Source organism: Myzus persicae, unplaced genomic scaffold, assembly GCF_001856785.1.
Source record: "Myzus persicae strain clone G006 unplaced genomic scaffold, MPER_G0061.0, whole genome shotgun sequence".
NCBI lineage: Eukaryota > Metazoa > Arthropoda > Insecta > Hemiptera > Aphididae > Myzus > Myzus persicae.
In genome coordinates this window covers 183,892-211,005 of record NW_019102926.1, presented here as the reverse complement: position 1 = coordinate 211,005, position 27,114 = coordinate 183,892, and the positions used below count along the sequence as shown (strand labels likewise).

Sequence of the window (27,114 nt, the reverse complement as noted above, 5' to 3'; positions counted from 1 at the left end):
TACATATATATATATATTAAACACAAGTCTATATTTTGTGTATCCAAGTTCCGTTCCTCCCCCCTCCCCTGTCCCCAACAACTGATGCCACTATACTAGGCATATAACCTTTGACGGTGGCGGTTCGATCGACCTAACGTAACCGCCGGCAGGAACTCCACTTCAAAGGCAATGCGTAGTTCAAATACACCACAATGCGAGTAATTTGAAATGCAAAACGGGCCGAAAGTGTAACGCTGCCCCGGAATGGTTCGAGGCGTTAGACAATGTTGCAAAGGGGGCGGCAAGCACCGCATAAACGAGTTTGTACATCGGCATTGGCGAACAAATCCACTCGAATCTCAAATGCCAGCGATGCAGCGTAGCTTCACAATAAATAATCAGTTATGAACAGTTACACCAACAATAATAATCATGATAATAATAATTATAATAACACAATGGGTTGGAGGACCGAGTAGTAAACCCGGTGAAGAGGAGTTCAAGTGTTTGGATTCGGCTGCCCGTGTGGTTGTAGGTACCTATAATACATGTATACGCATCGCAGTTTGATTTGTAAAAGCCGAACCGGGGGCAGATAGGCCGGAGGAAAAGTGGTTAAAGAGAACTGATCATATTGTAAAGGGGATATCACGGAACACGGAATGACTATGGATATGACGGGCACAAGCATAAAAATAATATTGTCATTACCGATGAGCGAGTCTAAGAGCATGTCGGTGGTCTTCAGACATATCTTGTTTCGGTGGAACACCAGCGACACGTCACCGTGTTTGGGGTTAACCGCGGTTATGTTGATAGTGAGCAAAACGTGCACCTCGGAGCTCACTACGCCCGTGCACGGCATCTTGAGCCGGAACACCTGTACGTGAGACGGCACCCAGCCCGATTCCGGGATGTCCAGTTCCGGTTTCTTCATCGCTATGCCGTTGTTGGACTCCACGCTCCACTTGTACGGTAACTGCAAAACGAAAATAGAAATATATATATAAGTAAATTGTTAAATAATATTGTTATTAATGGAACACTGTTTTTTTCGGTTTTTGAAAATAGGGAGAGTATTTTGACAAAGGTTAGGTTAGGTTAAACTACCTAAACAGTAATTAAGTACTTGTTCAAAATAAATTTGATGTTTTGATGTATACCGAAATTCTCAAAACTATAACTGTTTGCTACAGCTGAATATGAAACTAAATATGCTATACCTACCTATGTTGTCATTCTAAAATGTTAAAACTTAATTCACATATTTTTTTTTATCATAGTATAATATATTACGTAAGTATTTATTTTAATTACTCCAAACTATGAATGTACAAAAATATTTTCAAAAATGCCAATAATTTTTGGGATGATGGTCTTATTGTTAAAATAATCATACATACTGCATTTAATCAACGCAGCTGCATAAAATATTACCTACGTAAACAGTAGGCTGAAATAATATTATAAAAGTATTTTTTATAGAATGTACATTGCACATATTATACATTTGAAAGAACATCTGGGTACATCAAAAGAGCTGTGCGAATTATTGTAATTATTCTATAAAAAGTCACTGTCTACTTTTATTTATAATAAACGTCTGAATAAACGTACTTGAAAGTTAAGAGTATCCTTATTTCTTATTGTAATAAAAATATCTACAGTTACCATTTTAATAATATAACAAACCAAAGAAACCTATATAAAGCTTTTGAAATAGATTATTTCTGATCTTTGTTGTAGAAATGCATTGTTTCTTTCTTTATATCAGAATAAGTGTTTTAAAGTTTCCACTCAAATAAATTCCAATTATTACGTATCAATAAACCTTCATTTCATTATTAATATTAAGTGTATATATTCACTATCGTTCATCAAGGTTTTTGTATCATACTTAACACTCGTGTTTAATACAAAATGTTTAAAATTAATTTGATGCATAACATTATACCATCATGAATAATGCATATCATATTATGTATAAAAATTCACAAACAATATTTTTAAATCATTGAATGTAAACAATAAATACAACTCGATACGATATTCCACTGCTGTTCAAATCCGCAGCATTCGTATTGTTTGCCGGTCAATTCTTTTAACTTGGTATCTTTCGCATTGAAATAAATGCAATAAAATAAATTTAAACTTATATAAACGAAGTACCGTTTGTGCGAAACGTTTAATTCGCTGGAAGTGAAAAACTATATTCAATCGCACAACTTTTCGCAGACCGCAGTACATCTGCAGCAACGGAAAGTTTTAAAATATTGTGTCTAAAAAAAAACAAGAGCAGGGAGTGAAATCTTTAATAATCGAAGCTCGCAGCAGTTGACCACCACGGCCGTGTCGCGTCATATATTATATACATGCTTATATTATGTACATTCCGAAAGGTAATTCAACGGCGATAATAATGAGGGACTGCAGCGATTTCGTCGTTCGTTACAAGACCCTCGAAAAACCATTATCGTCCCGTTTATACGAGGGAGGATAATATATAATGATATAGACCCTTTTTTCCGGGGACCTAGAGCAACAGCCACCGCCACCACCACCTCGGCACGTCTGGGGGATACGAAAAATGAAACGAAAATAATCCGTCGTGTATAGTGTATAGGCCGAGGGAGGAGTGCGGCGGTGGTGGTGGTGGTGTAAGTTTGACACGGGATTTAGGCTCGTGTCCAATTATCATTGTTGTGTATTATATCATATCATTATATTATGTGTATAGTCGGCGGCGGTGCAGTGTTCCGGGCCGTTGCGAACGACTACCTATGTGGACGTGTTTCGTGGGGACGAATTATTCCCGGGAACCGCGGTCGGGCTTGCAGGGAAAGGGAATAGGGATCACGTAAATCCCACGTCAGTCACCTATATCTGCGTGTGTATTATATAAACTGATCGCATCTATTGCTCCTTATTATTATATTACAATATAATATTGTGTAATATGACGTGAACCGACGGCGGCGCACCTATATATTGTATAATATTATAATATACGTGTATTATGATGTACAATATAATTCTGTAGTATGCGTTATAGGAGCGACTGCAGGGGAGAGTGAACTATTATATTGTTATTATAATATCGTTATTCGTCGTCGTCAACTATATTCCTACAATATAAATAATATTCTATATGCGTATGCGATGGGGCGCGCGACGGCTCATCGGTGCGACTGCTGCGGTGCAGACAACTTACGGTACAGATCTAGATACAACGACAAGAGAGACGTGTACATGTGTGCACGTGCATAATGCACCTTCGCACGGAACTACAATAGTATATTTTAGGGTTAAACATTGTTCACACACACACACACACACACACTCACTCACTAGTAATATATAATGCCTACGTATCTATATATGTATATGTATATTGTATATAAATATTTGTAAATGTTTTTTTTCCACACCGTCCATCTGTGAGTGTGTGTGTGTGTGTGTGTGTGTGTGTGTGTGTGTGTGTGTGTGTGTGTGTGTGTGTGTGTGTACCCGAGACCTTTTCCCTCCTCGTCCTGCAAAGCCTATATAAAGCGATTACAAAAGCTCCTTTTTGAGGGGTGTGTGGAGAGGGCAACAGGCCCGTGCGACTATAAGTTTGCCGAGATTTCCGACCCTGTTTCTGACACATGTGTCACACGCGGCGCGCCAAATCCCCCACTCCCAGCACAGCTCCTACATCTCCCTCCCTCCAACTCTCTCTGCCACCACCACGCCAACGCTATGCTATACATGTATATGCGAATGGTAAAGTGCGCGCGAATAGACCATTGAATCCCATTTTCCCGACCCTCCGCACCGACCCAACACGACTATACCTACCATTCGTGTACACAGAGCCCGCGAGACAGATTCGGAGAGACAGAGAGAGAGAGAGAGAGAGATATGACGACCTTTGTATGTAAATAAACCCCAGAGTCGCTTGTGGCTGTCACGAAACGTAACCGAATGTTTGTGTCTCTCCGGCCGCGCCCCCCGCACTCGCCCAAAGTCGTTATACGTGTATTTGTTTTTTAACCAATTTTTTTTTTTGTCTGTGCCCCTTTTTTTCCGTTTTCTGTGTTTACTGCGTCAAAAATACTTATCCCTTTTCCGTTCGACTCACGCCCTACACTAAATATAATATATGTATGTGTACGTCCATTATAGCGTACACACTCATGTGTGAGCATATATAGCATCGTCCACGATATTTTTATCGTCAAATTTCAACGTCCTTCCGACCACACGATAAACGTGCCTATAATATATGATAATAACAAACAACTGCAGCAGTGCACACACCTGTTCTTATCGTCGTCCGCATTTATCAACTGTACAACAATGAGATGCAACGCGACTGTCGTCTGTCATCGCGGTACAATATGTGTTTAGTGTCTGGCGAGAGTTGTTTATTATGTGTTAAGACATAATATATAATACATTATTATGCATAAATACGATGACGAATAAACCGTTTTCTCAACCGTAAGTCGTAACGTATGTGTAAGCGTTTCACACAAAAAAACCAATATCGCCGGCGCTGCGTGATGTAATAATGAAATAGAACATATTTCGAACGCACTATTTTTAAATATTATTTCATATAATCTGTGATAATACATACGTCTCTCAGTAAAAAAAACTGTAGTATGTGCAATCATCTCACATCTGCAGTGTCGCAAATTATTACTTATTTTTTTACTGAGGACAAACCTAGAAATTTACCGGCCGGCACACATATCCATAATCATCATTGATTATCCGTATAATTCCAAACACGTCAAGGAAAATAAAAGGCACATTAGTTATTCGTACAATATTACCGTTACTAGGCATACTACACATATACTATGTACCTACCATTAAACTATTTAATTTTTGTGAATTGCAGAGCAAGTGCCCCCCGCTACATGTTCATGTAGAATCGCCCCAATCACCCGATCACGCTCAGCATGTACGTACAATGATAATAATATTTTTTTACTCAAACGTTAAAAATGTAATCTAGTAGTATTGTTGTGATTTCCCATCAATATTAAACATAATATTATAATATGGATACGGCATAAATAACTTCTCAGCATACACTTCGGCACTTCGCTGTCGCACAGAAGCCTTTGAACGATAAAGAAACTAACATTTAAACAAGAGAAAAGATATGTAACGATGTTATACGGTTAACAATATTAATAGTATCAGTTGTGTTGGCTTTACTGATTTATTTATGTACGTCGTCGCACCAGTAAGTTCGATATCGATATGATAGATACTATTTATCATATTATATTATAATTAATTATAATAGTACGAGTAACTGCTATCGTTATAATTACAATTACCCTTATCGAATAAGCTTATTCACATTCGGGCGGCCACAGTATTCAACTATACATTGAAGTGGGTTGGGTTCCACCCATAGAAATAAGTTATCAAAGGCAGTCATCCCTAGCGGTCAGGCCATACAATAATATCACAAACCAGATATTATTCTTTGTATTATGCGTATTAATTAAATATTATTTAATATCCAGTTATTAGTACTCTAATGTTAATATTGCTCTTCTCTGTTCATCGTCTAAAAAAATTAATTCATCGCTCAAATATCAAGCGAGTCTACAGAATCAAGTAACTACTTGTCAAGCTATAATAATTTATAAAATCTACTGAATAATATAATGTCGCACAATTGTCGTCAAATCTAAATCTCCAATATCCTTTTCCATAATTTATGCTCGGTCTTCTAGAGTAGCAAAAGGTAGTATCGTATAATATTATAGAAGTACGGAAGGTTATTATATTACCTACCTATCGCTACGATTTCGATTACTAAAATATTTGTAATCAGATATTGCTATGTCGGTTTGCGTCAGGTTTCCACTACAATAATATCCATGCACGTACACTATATATATATATATATATGATACCTATATTGATTCCGTGCAGGGTTTACGCGGAACCCTTGTCGACATGCATATTTAATCACGTCGCATTGTTTAATCATGATTTAATGGAATTTCTGAGGAATTAATCGTTTTTGAAATACGAGAAGTAACTCGTTGAAACTCTTTGGAAGGGTCCTTTGACCGAGGTCTCGCGAATCGTTTTCATTAACCTGAATGTTGGAAAAAAAGTTTTCCACGGATGTTCGAACCTAATTGGTTTTGTACGTCCGTACGCTAATTAATTTTAATTAATAATGCAAAAATGATTATTTTTTCAGTGCTCAAGCCTACCTATATAAACAGAAAACTGCAGACCGGTACTACCAGTATTGTACAATAATATAAATTTAACGGTTTTATAAACCGATAACTCATTTTATATTCATGGAATCGCGCGGCAACAAAATTACAGTTGATTGTTAAATAATGTACCTGTAGCCTGAACACTAAACAATATAAACGGCGAGGAATTGAGTTTTAATTAGCAAACTTTTATTTTTTTTTAAGTATTGAATATTATTTTGTATTATTATATATTTTTATAATGGCAAATAGCGATAGGCAGGGACCTACAATGAAAGTAAAATACATAAACGAGTAATTATACATTATAATACGATACACACCACACATTTTACGATTTATTAACAATAAAAAAATTATTTTATATTTCTGTATAAATAAGTAGCAATTATAGCAGTGGCATAGTAAAAATAACGAATGTTGATAACAGAACGTGTGAACTAATGAAGTAATTAAATGACACGATAAAATCATAATAATATGTATACGAGTCGTAGTAGTTTAGTTGAATGCTATTTAAATAAAAATTAAGGCCTGATATTTTCATAAATATTTAGACTCTTTGACTGTGCCTATGGAGTATAGTCGATTAATTATAGAGCCAAATTTTGGAAGGTTGTTTTTTACAACTACTTTAGTTTAAACTTGCAAAGTAATTATTATGCAATCAACTATTGATTTTACTAACTTTTTTTATCTAAATATATATTAATGTGATAGTCGAATCACAACCAAGACGTCAAAAATGCAGATGCGTGTTGAGCAATGCCATTATTGATGAGTTGAATAATATAAAAATATGTATTATGATTTATTTTAACTTAAAGTATTAAAAACACAGTCACCCCAGTGATAGCTGGTAATATGATGTACTTTCAACTGAGAGGGTGGTGTCGATGTGGGTATAGGGTTGAGGTATATATTTTATTTTCCCCTTAATCCGTCACACGTGGCATGAGACATATATTAACGATACGAGTTTATATCATGTGGTGTAAGCGTATTTGGGAGATAGTATTATCTGTGACGATAATGAAAATATCGACATTACACATTTATACAACCTGCAACTAAACCGATAAGGTCCATTCTACAAATACGGCATTATGAATATGAATAAGTAATATAAGTAATTTTGTTGTTTAAAATTCAATTTTTTTTTTAATCATATAAAATGTACAAAATCAAATTAAATAAAAAATGATTTCCTTTAGTACGCGCATTATAATAACAGTTTGATTGTTTTTGATAATAATTAGATTCAACAACCAAAATGCATAAAATATTAAAATCTATTACTATAGTTTTTAATTTTTTCTAAAACTAGTTTTTTTAATTATTATTCGAAACAAACTAATGTTTTTGCGACGAAGTTCACCAGTGAATTTATAACTTTTTAGTTGTAATTTTGCATAAAACTATATTCACTAGAAATAATTACCTGCTACTAATTTATCATCATCTTAGCCAAACATACACATAAATTCCATTTTATTAAATCTATATTATTAATGGATGTACCTACTACACGTGCAGGTTGACATTGTTAAAAATAATAATCATAATATAGAGACACATTTTGTTAAAGTTTTAGTATATACTAAATATTATTAATTATGTTGTTTGTATTTTTATATGCATAATAGATTTTTTTATTCTTATTTTATATTTTAACAGTGAAGGCATACTTCACATTAGAAAATATGTGGTGCTGTGTTTTATAGATAATTAAAAACATGATAAGATTAAGAGCTAAGAGAAAATCACTTAAGTACCGTAGATAACAAGACTATTTTAAAAGCCGAAAATCCCAGTGGCCATGGCATAAGAAAAGAGGAAAATACGAGCGTGAGATCAACGATCGAATGGTAATCGACGGGGAAAAAGACAAAAAGGAAAACCAAGATTATGGTAGATATATGAAATATGAAAAGACTCATGAACGCGGGAAGTGGTGAACTGATGGAACCAGCGATCAGGACGATTGGGGAACTGTAGTAACGGAAAGGCGCCGATATTCATAGAGAATTATAAAGCCAAATATGTGTGGAAGAAGAAGAAGAAGAAGAAGAAGCAGAAGAATAACGTAGATTTCGTATTTGTTGCTGATTTCGCATCGAATACTAAATAAGTACCCGTAATCCCGTATTTCAGATTAGATAATATTATTATAGGAATATACAGCCAGCGGATCAAAAGTTGTTGTGGCCGCGACGGCCAAAGAGATATTGTTCCGGCGCGGGGGCAACGCGAACAAGCAACAAGCTTTTCACAACTCGCCAACACGGTTTTCTACTCTTGCTTTTGTCCATCATCCCTCCCTCCCCCCCCCCGCTCTTTATGGGTCACGCCTCTCATTCGGGACCTTCGTCGTCTGCAGTAGTGGCGTATCGTGTACAGCCATATTATATATTTGGGAAATACCTTAGACATGACGCGCTATTGAATTCGTCGGCCAAAACCGTAGAGAGAATACTCGCAACAATGACGAGTATATACATAATAATAATAATGTATAGTCGCGCGCGGGGAAGGCAAACGCGAGAATATATAAGGGATAAAGGATCAGAAGGGTGCTCGTAAAGGACGGTAGGGGGAGGAAGGGAGGTTTTTCCCGATGTAAAATTAGTCGTAGCAACACGGCGATGACGACGGTGGCAATGTGCTACGCCAAGAGGTATATGCGTACAGCTATATAATATATAAATACGCAGCGTCGAGTTGTCGGCGGGAGCGGGGTACGGCGGCGTCCGAGGAAGGGTCTAATGGCGTTAAATTACCTGGCCGCAAAACGTGCGGTGTCGGCGGCGGCGGAGCGGGAATTACGGGTTACCAGGACGCGGGTTAATACCGAAGCGGTTACCGCCTATATAAATATATATATATATACCCGATATAACGGCGGCGGCGACAGAGGAGTCACGCGATACCCCGTGATTGCCGGCCATTTGGTGGCGCGTTAAATTGGTCGCCGCCGTCTTCTCCTCCTCGAACGACCCCTGCACCGCGAATGGCAATAATAATAAAATACACTTTTTATACCCCGCACCGGAATGGCCGCGCTGCACCGGAACCGGATGCGGAACAATTAATTCGTGGCGTAATTACGTACCTGTTGTTATATTCTGCTGTGTGTGTGTGTGTGTGTGTGTATAGTTATTAGTTATTACGACGACAGCACGAAATATGCGTATAAATATTGATGCCGCCACCCGTATGTCCACCGCGCGACACAATAATTTAATACATAATTTATATTATCCTTTATGTGTGTACATTTTATTCTATTTCTTATAACATATATAGGTCTGCACTGTCCGGAAGTTTATAATAATTAGATATAATTAGAGGAAGAAGGTTTTTTGTCGGTACCTTTATATTATGGAAGAAAAAAATAATATCCATTTAGGGAAGTAAAAAAATCAAATGGTTTAAGTCCGCATTTCTTTTTAATATATATACATTATTTGGGGTGGGCCACTGTCATTTCCCATTTTCCCGGTGTTAATCGTACGTAAAAACTAGAAAATAAGATTGTCCGCCCACTATGAAGTTGGCTTTTGTTGACCGCCACGCTGTACATTAACCCCGTTCTGTTCATAATAATAATACAATTTTAACATATATTAATAGTAGAATGTGATATGATAATATGACGCACTTTTACCCAGTGCAGTGTAATAATTCTTACTGTTCATGATTTTATAGTTCAACAAAACTTAAGTGTAATCTTGGATTTCGTCTATTAAAATTGCTTTAAGCATTATTGAGATTGACCAGTTGAACTAGAAAATGAAAGCTTCACCGAAAAGAGTCAATTTCATAGTCACACTATACTTACTTATTAATAAACCTCTTATTGATTTACCTATCTTCCTGTTTCACCTGTAGTTTTCCTCTCAAACGATGTTTGCGCGCGTCTAGCTTCAACTAACTATTCTGCATTTATTTCATTAAAGTGCAATACATTATAGGCTGTAATTATAATAATTATAAATTGCTCTTAGATCTTTTACTCTTAAATATTCAATATAATAATATAATTAACACATTAGTAATATATTTTGTGTACATTGTATTCTGCAGTTCCTATATAGAGACAGTCAACTGTACGTAATGAATGAATAAAATAAAAACACCAAGGATAACACGAATTTCGTATTATACATTTTTTTCTGTCACGTTCTACATTGTCACAGTAATGACTCTATTCTCAGCGAAATCAGGAAATAAAATTACAAGATAAAAGTTCAATAATGGATAATAATATCAGTATTATGTGTACATCACGGTTGCAGCAGGTGTTCTATATAACTATTAAAGCACTTTTACCCACAATAACGTCGACTACGCGAATTCTAATAAAATTATATGTTTTTTTTTACGATCCCTTTTCAATCTAATATAATACTTTTAGAGTTAAGCAAAAGGTGACAGTTTAATAACATATTAAGTTTTTCGATATCGCCCTAGTTCTCACTCAACAGTAAACAGTAAACACACGCCGGTACCTACATGTATCGTTCGTACCTACACACATCTATAATGCGCGTTATATAATATTATAATAATTTGATGAGTCTTTTTTTTTTTAATAAATTGAGAAATATTGATCGATGCGGCAACGGCGAGGAAAAAAACGAAGTACAAAAATAATGCCATAACAGTATGTCTAGGGTTGTTTATACTTTTAACGAGCCGGCCCGTATAGCGAAGAGTTTGCACGTTTTCGACGGCACGGAGCGCGTTTATTAAGTTAGTCGGTTATACAAACAATAAAAGTGGTTCTTTATTGTTTCCTAAACAATGATCTAAGTACCATCACGTCTCAATAGTATAGTTATACTATATAACCGTTCAAAATGTTCAATTAGCGATTGCCACAAAACCATTTATATCCGCAATATTTTAGTGGAAAGTCAGCATTGCTAATGCACTTGTCTGTCTGTGCGGCTAAAACCACAGAAGACGACCGTCGCGGTTATTGAACGTGCGCACGCAAAACACTTGTGTTGTCATTTTGCCGATACAAATCGCCGTCCAAGAAATTTTACTAAATCGACTACGCGCACATAGCTCCCACTACACACGGTTTTTGCTGCAGGAGAGGAGAGACGCCAATACAAGTGTGAGTCCTGTGGCATCTGCCCAACAGTGCAACATATTTTAACACAGACGTCATGATGTCATATCTTCATTAATTGTTTCCAACTTTAAGCATATTTGCCCCTCGGGGCAGAGTGGGCAGACCCATAGGACTACAACATAAAAATATTTATTTTTATAAATCATATCACGTTCGTCAAAATTAAAAATAAATAAATTTTAAATTAAAATTTTAACTAAAATCACCACAATATATTAACTAAAGTTGAAATTAATATTAATAAAAAAAATTACCAAATTACAGTCCTTTAAAATGTTTCTACCTCTCGACAGTATTTTGAATACCTATATAACAAGTCTTCATATGAAAAGCACATAATATATTGTCACTTTTAACTATGTCGTTGATTTTCATAACCCATAATGAACTTACATAAAAATACTAGATATTTTTTTATAGCACTTGGAAGAATACAGCTAAGACTTATAAATCGTTTAAAAATATATGCAATATAATGACGGAAAAATATATAAAACAAATATATTGGACCGTAAGAGTGTCCATATTATACGCAAGAATAATAAAATCGATGGTCTTGTAAATTATATGTTATAATAAATCTTCTATAATAGTTGTGACTAAAAAAAAGATGGAAAAAATAATATAGATGCATCAATGATAATGATTAATAGAGTTAAAAGTATGAAAAAAATTTTTTAGTTTTTACACAACCAATAGCAAAATAAAAATAATTTTTTCAATGTGTAACAATTAAGTTTTCAATTAAATTAGAAGTACAATATTATTTATGTAGTTTTCATTAAGGCTATTTTAACATTTAAATAAGTTGGTAGCTTCAAATTTACAACTAAAAGTTCCTGAATACAATATAATATATATATATATATATATATATATGTATACACAATATAAAATTAACTTAGGACAAAATAATAATGTTAACGTGAGAAATAATTAAAGAGAAATGAATTAGCTTTTGAAGTATTTATTAGATCGAAATTCTATAGCATTGGGCAGAATACCATTAAATTACAGCTAAACAGCTAACCTTTTTTTTTCATTTAACCATATGAGAAAATAGTAACATTCCTGTACCAAAGAAGACCGCAGGGAATAAAATGTCAAACATCATTTACATACTGAGTTTTCGATCCCTGATTTGGATTTAAAGAGCGATAAAGCTTCTCAGAATACACAGTAAAGAAGTTGCATTTGAAATGTCTATAAAAAAAAAAAAACAAAGACAATCGTTCGGTAAAATCCTGACACGGTTTCACCGATTTTCATGAGATGATCTACATGTACCACATTCAAATTATTTACGGATATACAATCCGCATGATTACTGATTAGTCCAACAACATTTTTTCAAAATAAATATAATTCATAAAATGTATGAAAAAACCTCTGATGAAGATTATAATATAATATTAGAATACATAAAACCAAGGGGCCGGTACTATGCCGGTACGAATGTTTAGTTTTCAAAAGATTCTTGTCTTGACACAGATGGGTAGGCAACGCATACTTTCAAAGTGTATAGAAGTTTTATAGAATTAACTTAATTTGTTTTTATTTGTGCAAGTTTTTTTCTGCTACTCACTTACTTGTTATGACAAATAAAACAAATCGTCTTCAATTTAATTTTAAATTACATTTATAAGATTACAGGAACCAAATTTCTGTAATTTCTGTATGTCATTTTTCACTTTTTCTTTAGGTATAATATAAATGTATTATGCAAGAAACAAATAACTCATTTTTTTCAGTTATACGTAATGAACTATTCTGATGAACACATATTTTAGTAAGCAACATAATATTATATTATACACGATATGCATTATAAAAAATAAATAAAATATGTTTCTTACATGTCTTTTATTTGATATTCAGACATTTCATAATTCTTTCTGAGAATATAAAATAACAAAAATATTCTGCATCTTTAAAAGCAAGTTTTACATTCATAATAATTATATTACGTATCAAGTTTCCGATTAGTAAAATAATATACTTTCACGCACGAGCATATATTTTGGTATAACTATTCAACAGATAGGTAGGTAGTATTTTTAATTATAATATTATACAACGTACAATATATAACTACATATCCATTTTCATCATAATATTATTTTCAACCCAATGATTTCTTATGATATCCATGAATTTGCCATTTAATTATTAATGCAGGTAATAAGGAATAATACGATGAGTGTTTGAAATAACTATAAGATGAGAAAGGTTAAAATAACACTGTATTATCAATTATAATATCCTTTAACTACTAAAAAAATAAAAACCAACTTAAATTACAAAATGCACGTGATACACGTGCAACGACATTTAACAGTTGTCCATATAAATATTTTAGTTTCTCTCGATAAGTTTAATGCAAAATATTCTTAGTTATAATTTCTTTTGTACCATTTTATTTCAATCAGCATTTTAGCCAATTAATTTTTAACTATTTGTAATTTTTATATTATAACTTTTTATTTTCAATATACACTTGATTGTTTGCATATATTAAACTACAGTAGAGTTAGAAAATGTTATCATTATTTTAGACATCATAGACATCCTTTTTTAATAAATTGACAATTGTTTACGAAATCTATAATCGTTTCTGTTTGATATTTGTTCATTGCAAATGTATATTGTTATAATATGATTGGTAGTAAGTAATAGGTATAACTAGAGATTTGCTAATCGATCTCATGTTAACACGTTAACTAACATAAGCCCTAGGGAGTCCTAACAATTATATTCTATTGTGGAGTCATCTTGGTTTGTGACAAACTAAATTGGATTATTCCTTACCAGCGCCACTATTAGGTCACCCACAGTCCAATATTATTCCTGTATTTTTAATTATTTTTATATTTTTATAATGTGGATATACTTTACGAGTATTTTATGACGTACAAATAATGTTACGGTTGAGTGAAGAAAACAACAATTATTACCGAAAAACAATTCGATCACGTTTTTGTTTTTGGTGTACCTACGCACTATTTGCCTTATTGGAGCACAAGTATATATTATTTAGCCCTTTATTCTTAAAACTGTAAAAATTCCTCCTAAAATGTATAAAATCGTATAAATAAATTTAAAAAAATAATCTTATTGTATTAAATATAAATGAAATAAAAAAAAATAACTTTTACAGAGCAATTCACGAACTAAATAGGCCGCCGGCTACCAAATAAATCTCATAATGATAATCTATAATCAAAGCGCCAGTTGCGCGCCGGCGGCCCATCTAATTTTATACTGTATTTTTATATTATTTTCTCAGTCGAGCTGATTACGACAATGCTCTCAAAATTAACGTAGGACAAGTGTATTAAAATATTTTACTCTAAATAAAGACGTACATTTTAGTATTATATTGGTATATTTACCACAGCCAAATTATTAAAAATAATAATATACTTATTGGTGTCACCTGCGGGCTCATGTCAGCAAACTCATACTGTTTTGCCCAGTTATATAAGTTAACATATTATTTTATATTTTTATTATAATATTATATATAACACTAATAGAGTCCAATAAAATCTTCTACTTTCAAAAGAGAAAGCAGATAGGTACCAAATTCTCGATTAAAAATGTAGAATCGACAAAATAAAAATATAGACCAAGGTTACATGCAATAATGTACTGATTTAGATAATTACACACACATTATACAATATTTTAATATATCATACCTACCATATTTATGTGTATTAAAAATTAATTATATTTTAATAAAAATATTAATTTGTTTATTAATTATTGAGATATTAATTTTTAAAAAGCTTTATTCGGTTTATTCTCATCAATCCATGTGCAATATTATGTATACATATACTGTTATAAATATATTTCCCAGGAATTACAAACTAATTAAAATGAGTAAATTAATAACTAAAAAATAAAAATAATTAATATTATACTTTGACTCTACTTATGTGTTTGTTCAGCAGTAATATTTTGTAACTATAGCGATTATATGAATAATGAAAACATTCTTGATAAGTAATAAGAAAATAAGATGAGTGATATATCGCGTAAACATTAAGTCTTAAATTATCATGTGTTTGGTAAAATTAATTCGTCAAACGTTAAAACATTATATATCTTATGTTATTTGCATTTTCATTACAGTGAACACATTTTGAAATGTGTTTTATTGTAGTACATACTAAGTAAAACACTCAGATTACTAATAAGTATTTTATTGAAACTTGAAAGGATTCGTAACCTTTGTTGTTCAATTTTCTTAAAACATCATTCTTACGTTACAATACAACTATTTGAATACGACTTTAGACATGAAATAATATCTCTTTAAAATATTGTAAGAATGTACACGTATAATGTACATTGTATATACATATGGTAATCGCATTTAATTATACAAGATCTTATAGTAATTGGAATTCTGAATAAATATTTGAAGGTAATAAACAGTAAATAACCTCAGTGCTTCATGTACAACAATATCTGAAACGGTTGATTTTTATGCACAATCAGTTAATTAAAATCGAATAATTCGTAGACACACGGTCAGTCCCAACTAACGTGATTTAAAATTATTTTATTGAAATTTAAAGTATCATAAGTTAATACTAATAATATTGTAAGACGGTAACATTATATAGATTATAGTCAAAAACATAGTACTATCATTATCATCTTTCGTTCAACAAAAATTAAAACGTTTTTGTTTTGTTTTTAAAGATTTATGATTATGTTTTGAGAACAATTTTTGAAAGAAATATGGTTTGGGGAAGTTTTAAAAAATGTTTAAAGACGTTCAAAGTTCTTATTATGCAATAAACAGAATGCATTATTCCGGAATAGGGTGTCATTAATAAGCGGTAATTATTAATTACACATGCTTAAGTGGCATAATAACTATTAAGACCAGTTAAAAGTAAACGGTTCAAAACTTTTATAAGACAAAATACGGACTTTATGAATAATTATCAAGTGAAATAAAAAAAAATTAAGTGGTTGAATAGTATATTTATTAATACAGCAATAAAAATTTTTTTAAAAACTCCATTAATCAAATTACTACTTAAAATAAAATATACGATGGGAAATAAAATTCTCATCCTAATCAAAACAAAACAATGAAAGTGTGGTCTATTTATTAGTCGTCGTATTGTTCCATTTTAATATTTAGTTTAAAGAATAAAATGTTTGTTGTGTGCACATAAATGTATACGAATTCGTATACAAATATAAATACAAATTTGATTATATTCAACACAAAATAATAAAAGTAAAATTATACTTATAACTTTTAAATGAAACTGAAGCAATATCGGTTCACGAAGTGTAATTTTTTTCTTTTATTTGTTAAAGCCCGATTCACTATCATATTCGAAAACAAAAACGCACACAAATAAACATGTAAGTCCACGAAGGTACTTTTCTTCTATAATTCACATTATGAGCATTGTTATAATTTCAATAAAAATAATGCGTTTTCAATTTGTCAAAAAATATATAGTTTTAAAATGTATTTCTCTAAAGTCGAGAATTAAACCTAAGCTCGGAATCAGTTATACATTTGTATATTACATAAAAATGCACTACCAACCAAAAAAAAATCGTACGTTTATTCTTCCCACCTCGCAAAGAGCGTAGTTACTCTTTTTACAATTTAAAATATTAAATAATAGCGTTCTTATTTTGCAGAGTATGGGACCACCTTGGAAGTTATCGTTTCTAAATAAAAAACACAATTCACTAAGAGCCAAATGTCACGTTGTCATTCATATTTTTTAACATTAATGTGGTTTCTTATTTGGATATAACCCAACGGAACGTTTAAACTATATAATACGCATTAGCAAAATACACACGTGACTAGAAGCGCGTTAAAAATATTGACCGCGTCAAATTTAATGACGTAAATAAAAATGCACTATCCATCAATCAATGAGCTGCATATCCGAACACAGATTAATTATTTTATTTTTAAATCCTGTTGATCAATATCTCTCCTTGCGGACATAACAATGATTCGCTTTGAATTGAAATGACTTTGAATTGAATTCCTGGGCAATAGAAATTATTATCAATAACGAGCGCGCGGAAATGTGCGGTGAGGACAAGTTTATTGGTCTGAAGATTGTATGAATACTGGATTTTCCGACACGAACAAAAGGATTTTCCCACATTGTTGCCACCGAAACACACACACACACACATACACCTCGTAGCGGAAAATGTAATCTTCTGACGGTCGTAACTTTTATTTCACTATTGCGTGATTCGAATGTCACAACGTTATCCGGACTTGGCTGTGATTGTGGACGTACCGCGACAACGGTAAAATAATTAACGATGAGGTTGAACAAAGCGACGCGTGAATATCGTTTGACGATAATAAAACGTACCTACGTACAGACATTATCAACGCACTACGCGTACCTACCAGCTCGGTATGTATAGGTTAGGTTAAGGTTAACCTCCTAGGAGTAGGTACATAATATGTGTGTATGTAGACAGGGCTCAGATATCTCGTACCCATTATAATAGTATTATGACCACGGAGCCACCACCACGGCCAAGAGTATGGCACTATTTTTGCAGTTAACAAAAATGTTTTTATATAATATCATACCATCATAGACATTACATTTTAACAAAAAAGTCAAATTGTTATGGTTTTTAAATTTTCAACCGCAAATCGTGCTCTGTAATGCGGTATTTTTTAACATAGCTACCTAACATTATATACCAAGGTAGGTACTACACAGTATTTGAATATTACTATACGGCATTATTAAGTATATTACCTACATGGAGAAATGAGAATAAAACTTTTATTCTCTCCAAAATCACAAAAATCGACTGAGAAAATTAGTGTGGCACACTGTTAAATGGACCGTCCTGCAGTGTATACGTTTTGTGTGTAGGTAGGTATACCTACTATGTACATGTATAATAATAATATAATACCAAGCGGACGACAGCGAAAACGGAATAGAATAATGGCGATCGATAAATATCCGTAAATGGACCACTAACGGCGACGACGACGGTTTTACACGGTGTATTACACGCGAGCCCGAACCGGCCAGCCGTGCATTATATTATTACCGCGGAGCGCTGATAACGTGGCCAGGGAGATTCTTTTCGCCGCGCACTGGCTGGGGGGGGGGGAGGCAGAAATAACGGTCGGCATCGCGACGGCGGGGCTAGGGGATCGGCAGGCGGCGTACACCGGAAGTAAATGGATTGAACGCGCTAGCGACAGGACCGACCACGGAGGGCTTTGAACCGGAATTGTTGATACGACCAACGACGGCGGCTGCGACGACCGCGACGATACAAGTTCGTCATTTGTTGCAGAGAAGGCGAGGGGCGTAGGGCATGTGTAGGGTGTGGGTTCGTACCTATTAATATTATTATGTTTTTGTTGGTTTTCAGACGTACTTAACGAGGCACAGTGAATATAACCTACAATTTTGAGGAAGCGCTGATGTAGCTAGGTATAATATGCAGACACGACGATTTGAGTTCAAATCTATAATGTGGTATCATAATTATAATATGTATGGCAGTATGGCTTGTTTTTTACCTCCAACTATATCATCATCAGCAGTGGTGGTATTATAAAAAAAAATACGAACAGAAATATTTAACAATATTTAATATTCTTATTGAAATGAGTTAATAATAGGGTATCCATCGACCATTTTCGTCTTCGGTTTTAATATAGCTAGACCACCTAGGCACATTACCGAAACGCTTAATATTATCGAATTTCATCCATCCCCATTCTGTGCTAATGTTTCTTCATCCTGTTCCGATATATTTAAATTTCTATTAAATTCTTTTCGACTTTTTCTATATTCACCTTTATTTTGATCTGTTCGGTGGTATTTTGCCATTGTTTCCACATATTAAGATTTTAATTAAGCTATTGGATCTTTACGCGTGACCGGTCTATGTAATTCTTCTATATCAAAGTATTGCTTCAATATCAGACTCTTATTGTGTATCTGTCGTAATTCTATATTACTCTTCTTATTTCATATTGTTTGGTGACAGTTTTCTTTTTGAGGTCCATAAATTCTCATAACTAAATACGTATTTATCTTTCAAGGCTTGTTATTTGTTCTTTTTCTTCTTTGGTTATCGACCATGCTCGCACGAACAGAAATATTTAACAGTATCTTATTAAAATAAGTTAGTATTGTTACACTATAATATAAAATTGAAGTAATAATTATGGTGAGTTAGTAGCAATACGTCTAAAATATCTCAAAATAAAAAAAGCGTTTTGCGAGTAAAACTAATATTTAAATAAAGCAGTAGATGCTGCACTTACTAAGTTTAAAAATGAAAACACCCAATGTTACATAACTAATAATACTATCGTATATTTTTTTTTCCTATTTCAATACACAGTTTATCACTTAATCTTTTTTTTATTTTATTTGTTTAATCTAAAATACAAATGTAAAGGGAGTATATTATGTAAAAAAAAACCAAATAAAATGGTTGAAATTACGTCCAATTGGCGGTATGTATAAGTAAAGTGCTCTTGCGATGTATTCGAGGATACTAGGAATTTATAATTGTATTACAGAGATTGGGTACCGATATTTATTGTATCTGTCTTTGAACATGTGAAACACAGAATAAAAAACGACCCATTTTGTTTCCATCAGTAGGTACAAAAAAAGATGTAGTGAATTATATGATAAAGGTTCCGCCATTGGGTCTGTATGAGATCGGTCATGCCACTTTTGTTTTTCACACCCTAATTTACAAACATTTGTACATTTTTAAAAAGATTACTTATTATTTTAAATATATAATTAAATCAAAGTGAAAAAATAGCGTAGTGATTCAGCACATGTGTTGAATTCAAATCCGTGTTTCTACAATTTCGCAATTGCTTCACTACGTCGGTCTGTACAGACGAAGACAATAAATAGGTAGATAGGACAGTGTTTCAAGGACGGAGACAACTAAATAATTTAGTGGGTAACTACCTAGTAAATCCCCTTAAAGATAATAATGAGTATGTACTAAATACCGACGTCGACAGTGGATCACGTAGGCATGTGATGTTTTCGGTAAATGCGCGTCTTTACTTCCGATGTTCAGGAATCCCCGTTTAGTCATTATCCCGTTGTAATGGTTAATCGGTCCGCCGTTATCGCCACCGGTACTATATCTGCGTAACTCCTCAACCTCATTCCAGTTTTCAACAACGTCCAATTAATAGGTCATCTTAATAATAAGCCCCCGGTCTAGCAAAATGTTATCTTCAATTATTATTTACGTGAAGGAAATTCGTTGCAGCGAGCGAGGAAATACTAATAGGATTCTATACCTATTATTGTAACCTTTGTTTCAAAAGTTTCGAAAACCTAACTGTTATTTTTTTATGCACTGATATGGTCATTAACCACCATGGTGTACAACTTTTGTTTCCACGACGAATACCTATACTCAATACGTGCCAATCTATAGAAATGGTGACGGCTTCCTAAATGTATTATTAATGCCTAATATTACAGAACAAATTTAAAAACCAACAAACAATTAATCTTAATTTTTTTTAATTGTATCTTTTTAATATTTGATAAAAATTCACTGATGGCGATAAGCTATTGATAGGATTTTTTTAATTAAAAACAAGAATATGTATTATATATTAATATAGTTAAATCATTGCTTATAAAAACGTCTCGTTTGAATAAATACAATATCTGAACAGTCTATACATAATATAAAATAAAATACTTTCGATCGAACCCCTGTTCGGCAAATATATATTATTTGTAGCAATGCAGTGCGTTTTCGATTAATTTGAATAATACATTTAATCCAACTCGTTTGCATTCCGTTCGAAGTATCTGTTTTTCACAATGGTAAATAGTTTGCTATTAAAGTATATATGATATAGACTATGGAGAAAAAAACGAGTTCCTATTCCGATACAACCCACTAATTTACACTGACAACAAATAATAATTCAAAAACATTCATTACCTACTGAGTTATCCGTCGATTTATTCGGTCCAGGGGACCAACACAATACAATTAAATTATTTTGTCTCTCACTAAGTATAAACGAAAACAGTTACGGCTGCCTTGGCGTTTTATTTATTCGTTTTTTATTTTTTTTTTTTTATGTCGGTGGCAAGGGTATTACTTTTTTTTGTCCTCCTTTTCCTATTCTCTATGGTGAGTTGTATAAGAGTGTTAGAGCGGGCAAATTAATATCGGCGGCGGCGTGCGAGTGAAAGGCGCCGGTCTGTCCCTAGGTGTCGGGGAATTTAATCCGCTTTTATATAAACGTAACAACGCCACTGCCGCGACCCACCACGCCGGGGAGGGAGGATCCTTTTTAACGAGAATTAATTAAAATCCGTTCACACAAGCATCGTATTAGATTTCACTAGTGTGCTTGTGGCCGGCTATAGTGTCAAGTTATCCGACGCCGTCGGCCAGCTACACTAGCGTTTTGGACGTGTCCCTTCGGGTTTGTTGTTTTTTTTATTTCGAATAAACGACTGGCGATGGCATTTTTATCCACATAAACGGCTACGAAGGTATTCCGAAAATTTCTCCGGATATCGTCACCCCTCCCCTTCTACCATTCCGCGGCATGGTCCGTAACCGGAATGCCGGAGCTGATATTTTTCAATTTTGAACTTGTATATATCTTCACCGAGAAGGACAGGCGAAAATTGGCCGTCACTGCCGCGCCGCCGTCAGTCTTAATAAAATACCAGTCGATAGTTTACCCAGACGAGAATTCCAAAGGCGCTAAAGGACGACGACGTCGTCGTTATTGAAAGGAATCGTGCAATTTTCTTTCATACTGCTTGAGTGCATTGACGTATGGGATTCATTTGATGAAATCGTTTATGGCAAGCTATAAAAGACCCAAATACATTTCAAGCGAAATGCAAGACGTGATAATTGTTTGCAGTATATTCTTCCACAATACGAGACGCCGATAAAAAATAAAATAACAAACTGCAATAAACTATTTTCAGGAAAAACTGAGAAGGTACTTACACGCCCTGCGATCATCAACTTAATAGGCATACCTATATTATGCATGGTACAAACTGTACTAATTACTAATCATAAATATTAAACGACTGCACGCGAACGCTGATGATGTAAAAACTATAGTTATTAAAATAAATCTAACACTACGATGTTTCTTGCATATTTTTATATCAGTTAGATTGAATTTTAGTTTATATCAATAATCATTTGAATTTATGAAACAGAAAAATTGCAGATAATATTTTATAGGCACCTACATATTTGATTTATTTATATTTATATAGTAAAACAAATAGTATAAAATGTTGTTAATATAAATAACGTAGTATATTTTTATAAAGTATACATAGGATAGGTACATACATATTTTGTATATATAATGTATACTATTAAAATCGAATTTTATATACGTGTCATTATTTAATTAAAACAAAATTAGAAGCTCTACTAATAAGTCTTATACCTATATAAATTAATATAAAATAGGTACCTACTAGTTTTTATCAATAAGGAAATAAATTATGATACATTATAAACATATTATAATTCAAAATACAAAGTTTTCATTAACTGTTGTTAATAGTTAATATGAAATCACACAATACCTATATGTTACAAATTTTAAATACATTCTTAATGTATTAAAATTATATAAAAATTATAACTAATACAAATCAGAAATTCCTATCGTGACAAAAGTATCTATATAGAGAGATCACATCAAATGTTTTTAAGCGATTTCCACAAGTTTTGAAGTGTGCATTTTTGAATTACTATATACACACATAGAATGAGTCCATCGTGTTTAAATCAGATATGATAAATACATTTTATTTATAACCAACAACGTAAAATTAAAAAAAAAAAATATTATCGTAACCCAACTAGTTCCACACGAATTCTCTTATTCTATCCAGTTTGCCTCATCAACTTTTTACGATTTCCCATTTACGCAATGGTATAACTTCTAAAATATGATAATGCGGCATGCTTTCCCTCGAAGTACATAAAATCAATGATGTTCGTCGTCATAAGGACGAGGGGTGTCTGGTTTGCCGGCGCCAGTAAGCCTTGTCCGGGATAATGTGTAACTTCTCTCTTGCACCATCTCCCCGTACAGCCGACATCCGGACCGCAGTAGGACCCTACTTGTTATAAATATCTGTATATGTAATAAATCTTCATATTCGTTTATCGCGATGACTTGAAACTCTCGATTTGGTCAGGACTTCAATATCTAGGGGACCCGGAAACTTCATGACAAGAAAAAAAGTACTTATGGAACTCCAAAAGAGCTAATAGCGATCACAATGTATTGTTAAAAAAAAAAATAAGTAAATAAATCGTCTGAGATGTCATTTAGATATTAATGAAAAAAAGTTTTATCGATAGTTTGAATGAAAAATGTCAAGAAAAATCGATTAGTATTCACTTAAAAGCAATAGTCCATGTAAATATATAAACTCAAAACTAAAACATTATCAATAAAATAATGCAGATAGGGTATAGAAATGTGTGTAACAAATAATAAATCTTTATAATGCAAGTATATATCATAAGATTTAGAATTTATAGTATAGAGTGTAATAAATAATTGAAAATATTAAAACAACTTTATACGGCGTACTTTAGGTCACAAATAAATGTACAGCAATAATAATAAAATAATAAAAATACCAAAACCAAAATAATTATGTAAATCAATGCAACATCTGTACTTGAGACGTAATCGAAAATGTTATACACAATTTAAAAATATCAAAAGTGCATAATATGAACAATTTTATTCATGTAGTCCCTAGACATTGGAAATTCAGATTTTAAAGAAACTAGATATTTCAAAAAAAAAAGTTCGATAAGTAATTTTTATTAAGACTGGGGAAATGCCAAATGTTTGAAAAAACATACTTCGTTTTCAGAAAGGACTCCATAACAATTTAGCAAGTGGTCATGCAAATTCATACAAACTCCATACTAAATAATAATAACGAAAAATTCTTATGATGAGGGAGCTAGAAAAACGTACGTATAAAATGTCAAGACAAAATATATCTAATTCTACAAAAAATATATATGTTTATTTATACATGCATAAATGACTCGCCAACCAGGCTTAGTGCTAATCCAATATGTGTATAATCAAATGCTGATATTTGCAAATTTGAAGAATACTCAAGAATAATATTTAAGAAATAACCTAAGAAACCTAAAAAACCTAAGAACCTAAGAAATATGCTATTTATTCCAGAATAAAAAAAAAGTAATAGAATATTCTAAGATTATAGAAAACAAAAACAATGCATGTTTAAATACTTATTTTAACTACATTGACTTTTCTACTCTATTGTGTCGGCAGTAAAGCTCCGCTATGTTACATTATTGCCACTTTTAATATTTAGTGTCGTTTAGTCGGCTACTCCGTACATAGCCATTTATGTATTATATTATATTACGTTAATATTAATATGAATGATTATATATGATAATATTAGTTTATAAGTAGAACACATTTTTGTGAATTTAAAATAATATATATTTTTACACGACAGCATATAGTATTATATTTTTTATTTAAATATAATATATCAGGTACTGTGTGCATTCCATTCATGTAATACGAAATTCCAAAATTTAAATTGTTGTCCATAATTTGACAGTTCACGTTCAATGGGTGCTTAAGTGTATGAATCACGTAACGGTTCCCCTTTGGCAAAAGTTTTTGGGTTTCGCTTGTTGAACGCACTACGTGATTTCCAAGTCAAAATAATACTAACCCTTCATATAGTCGGTTTAATGTCACGTCTAATTAAACCGTCAACCGTCCGTAACATAATAATATCTGAGACTTATTGTCTGTAAAACTTTTTCTTGCACCTCAAAAGCATATAAAAAAACTGAATTATAATGTCCTAAGCGAAACCCAAAAATAGTAATCTTTACACGTAAAATAGAACACTCAGTAGTGTTCATAAAGATCAAAAATAATTTTACTTACCGAATGTCGAGTCAGCGATTGCCAGCAAAACTCAAGTTCACCAATATTCGCAGGAACTGGCACTTCGAAATTCATCGCATATGTATTAACAACCCCATCACGAACATAGTAGAGTTCGGACGATAGACCTAGGTAAAAAAAAATAGTAATTAAATTTATCCATTCACTTTTTTATCTCTTATAAAAAATATTTATGAAACATTTTTAGATTTAAACATACATATATTTCAAGTTTTTTTTTTTTGTTTATTTATTTATAGTTAATTTTACTTTATAAATTATCAGTATTAAGTAGGTATGTTATAAATATATAGTTAATTAACAAGTGATAATTGCGTTTTTAAGGTTAATAATGATTATCATTGTTTAATAATAAAATAATAATATTCATTGTATTATTTTAATAAACTGACATTACATTGTATGCCTCTGTTTATTTTTATTTTTTTCATGAAGTGTAATATGATTAACTATACATTATATACGTCAGTATTGCGACAGTGACAACCTAAGACAAATCGTTTAGCTGTTCACCAAATAAATATTAAAATATATGGCGTGTAACTATTTTTCCCTCGTAACTAAATAATATATATTACTAATAAAATGTAATTATTTTCAATTTAAATAAAAACCACGATTTAGAATTAATAATATAGTTTCTATTTTACACACTAAAGTGCAACACTCATAAATACAAACCAGACAATAAAAAAATAATACAAAATGATAAAAACGCAATTTAATAACAGTGGTTAAATCAGAAATCGTAATTTTATATCAAAACATATCGAGAACAGCTATTGGTTTTAGATAATAAATGTTACCTCTTTTCAGAGAGAGATAGAGAGAGTTAAATTGCTCTATAAGTTCCGTATGGCCGCCTTTAAACTGAAGACTGATAGTACTTCGGTTTCGGAGAGATCAACATTGCGAATTCTCAAATTCACATATTAATAATAAATAAAATAACAGAAATATTGGGTTACATTATTTATTTAAGGTCGATGTACTTCAAATGATTTTTATTTTGAACAATATTCTTCAAATATATAGATAATATCATCAATTATTCTAACGGAAAGGTGCTAAGAACAGTTATTCTCTACAAATGTCGTTCAAAAATCGTTTTGTTTTATTTCAAAATAAGGATAAATAAATAAAATATCATACTTTTAATTTTAGCTTTGTTTGATTTTATGTTAACTAATAAAAAAATATATAATTATTCATCATGTTCTATATTTTAATCACATTTATCATTTATGATCGATTGGACTGTATTTGTATCAGTTTAATACGTATGTTATTTAATATTTCGTGTCCACTCAGGGAAATCGATCTTTATTCATGAACTGGGTGTCATGGTTGAGAAATTTAATGAGAACACGCAATAGGTATAGGTGCATTTAATTCGTAAACTAAGCTAATATGTTGTGTACTTTTTGTAATTAATATATAATTCTGAATTCATAGCATGAATGGTTTTTTGTAATATGAATCTACAAATCATCAATACCTAGTAATGTGTACATTTCGCATTTCCGTGTTACACATAATATACTGTAAAGAGTAAAAATATATATACCAGATATTATAGTTTTTACTTGCCTACATATTAATTTGATAGTATAATAATAATAAAGTCCCAATTATTTTTATTGTGCTTATTTGTACGTGTCGATGCGTTATACAGCGTACAACGAATA

At 32.3% G+C, this 27,114-nt stretch overlaps 1 protein-coding gene across 1 annotated transcript in view; it reads right to left on the bottom strand.

Annotated features, from left to right (window-relative positions):
- The window catches only part of LOC111033439 (tyrosine-protein kinase Dnt-like), a 79,577-nt gene that overhangs the window by 28,830 nt on the left and 23,633 nt on the right, over positions 1-27,114 (bottom strand). Inside the window, exons 3-4 of the mRNA XM_022314170.1 lie at positions 25,406-25,533; positions 694-961 (exon numbers count right to left, since the gene is read on the bottom strand). Of these exons, the coding sequence (XP_022169862.1) occupies positions 694-961; positions 25,406-25,533 (396 nt within the window). The remainder of the gene's footprint in view (positions 1-693; positions 962-25,405; positions 25,534-27,114) is intronic.